This window comes from Lathyrus oleraceus, chromosome 6 (assembly GCF_024323335.1).
Source record: "Lathyrus oleraceus cultivar Zhongwan6 chromosome 6, CAAS_Psat_ZW6_1.0, whole genome shotgun sequence".
Lineage (NCBI taxonomy): Eukaryota > Viridiplantae > Streptophyta > Magnoliopsida > Fabales > Fabaceae > Lathyrus > Lathyrus oleraceus.
In genome coordinates, this window is record NC_066584.1 from 369698665 (window position 1) to 369700670 (window position 2006).

Sequence of the window (2006 nt, forward strand, 5' to 3'; positions counted from 1 at the left end):
CGAATATGACATCCAATATGCAACTCAGAAAGCTATCAAGGGGAGCATCTTGTATGACTACCTTGCCCATAAATCTGTGGAAGGTTATCAACCAATAAAGTTTGACTTTCCTGATGAGGACATCATGTTCATCCGAGATTGCACTATTCTAGGCCCTGGCGAAGGACCCGAACCAGGAGCGCGATGGACGCTTGTGTTCGACGATGCCTATAATGCAAAAGGCCATGGAATATGAGTAGTTATCACCTATCAAACACGTTTTCACATTCCATTCATCGCCATATTATTCTTTAACTGCACAAAAAACATGGCAGAATATGAAACGTGTATCTACGGTATTGAAGCAACCATCAAATTTAGAATCAAGATTCTTGAAGTGTTTGGAGACTCTGTTTCAATAATCAGTTATGTCCGGGGAGATTGGGAAACTCGGGATACGAATTTGATTTCGTACAAAGATCACATTGTAAAACTGATTCGCTATTTTGATGAAATCACTTTTCTTTATATTCCGAGGGAAGATAATAAGTTAGCCGATACTCTAACTAATCTTTCATCCATTTTTAAACTCAAGTGGAAGAATGAACCACCTACCATCCATATTGACCACTTGGATGAACCAGTGCATTATCTAGCAATTGAGGTTGAATTTGACAACAAGCCTTGGTTCTATGATATTAAGAGATATCTGGAAAAACAAGAGTATCCCGAGAAAGCATCAATCAATGATTTGAAGGCTTTAAGAAGATTTTCTTATAAGTTTTTCTTGAATGGGGATGTTTTGTACAAGGGGAATTATGATTCCGTGTTGCTCAGATGTGTGGATAGACACGAAGCAAGAACGATCATAAAGTCCAGACATGAGGGTTCTGAAGTTGTGCATGCGAAAGGGCCCGTTATGGCTAAAAAGATCCTTCGGGCTGGTTATTATTGTTAAACAATGGAGGTCGATTGTTATAACTTCGTCAAGAGGTGTCACAAGTGCAAAATTTTTGGTGACAAGATTCATGTTCCACCAATTCCATTGAAAGTCTTGACTTCTCCTTGGCCTTTCTCTATGTGGGGAATTGACATGATTAGTATGATCGAGCCGAAAGCTTCTAATGGACATCATTTTATCCTTATTTTAGTTGACTTCTTCACTAAGTGGGTGGAAGATGCTTACTATGCGAATGTAACAAGACAAGTGATTACACAATTCATCAAGAAATAAATAATTTATCGCTACGGTGTTCCTAGCAATTATTATTGACAATGCTAGTAACCTCAACAACAAGATGATGAGTGAATTATGCCAAGAGTTTAAGATCGAGCATCATAACTCTTCACTATACCAGCTCAAGATGAATGGCGTCATCGAAGAAGCTAACAAGAACATCAAGAAGATTGTCCAGAAGATGGTCAAGACATATAAGGATTGGTACGAGATACTTCCCTTTGCTTTGCATGGCTATAGAACTTTAGTGTGTACTTCTATTGGGGCAACTCCTTATTCGCTACTATATGGAATGAGGGTTCTTCTTCCTATTGAAGTTGAAATCCCCTCTCTGAGGTTCATCATGGAAGAAGACCTTGATGAAGCTGAATGGGTGCAGTTCATATATGATCAGCTAAATCTCATTGAAGATAATCGCTTGATAGCCGTCTACCATTGTTAGTTGTACCAATGACGCCTTAAGAGAGCTTTTGATAAGAAGGTTCTTGCTCACTCATTCCAAGCCGACGAGCTTGTGCTCAAGAGACTTTCTCCTATACACTCGGATCCTCGGGGAAAGTGAACTCCCAACTATGAAGGACCCTTCATTGTAAAAAAGGCCTTCTCAGAAGGGGCTCTCATTCTCAGCATAATGGATGGGGATGACTTGTCGATTCTGGTGAACTCAGATATAGTCAAAATAATATTATGCCTAGAAAAAAATGAATACAAAGCCTGTTAGATTGGCATCTTTCAAAATAAATTTAGATAAAAATGGCTATCCCAATGGAACCAAAAAAAGAAATGTACA

At 38.8% G+C, this 2006-nt stretch overlaps 1 protein-coding gene across 1 annotated transcript; it reads left to right on the plus strand.

Annotated features, from left to right (window-relative positions):
* Positions 1-307: 307 nt before the first annotated feature.
* Positions 308-937, plus strand: LOC127095692 (uncharacterized). The gene has a single exon (XM_051034346.1). The coding sequence runs from the start codon at positions 308-310 to the stop codon at positions 935-937; it is 630 nt and encodes a 209-aa protein (XP_050890303.1).
* Positions 938-2006: the final 1069 nt, after the last annotated feature.

Coding starts and splice junctions, on each gene's coding strand:
- LOC127095692 (XM_051034346.1), top strand. CDS start 308: ATGGCAGAATATGAAACGTGTATCTACGGTATTGAAGCAACCATCAAA.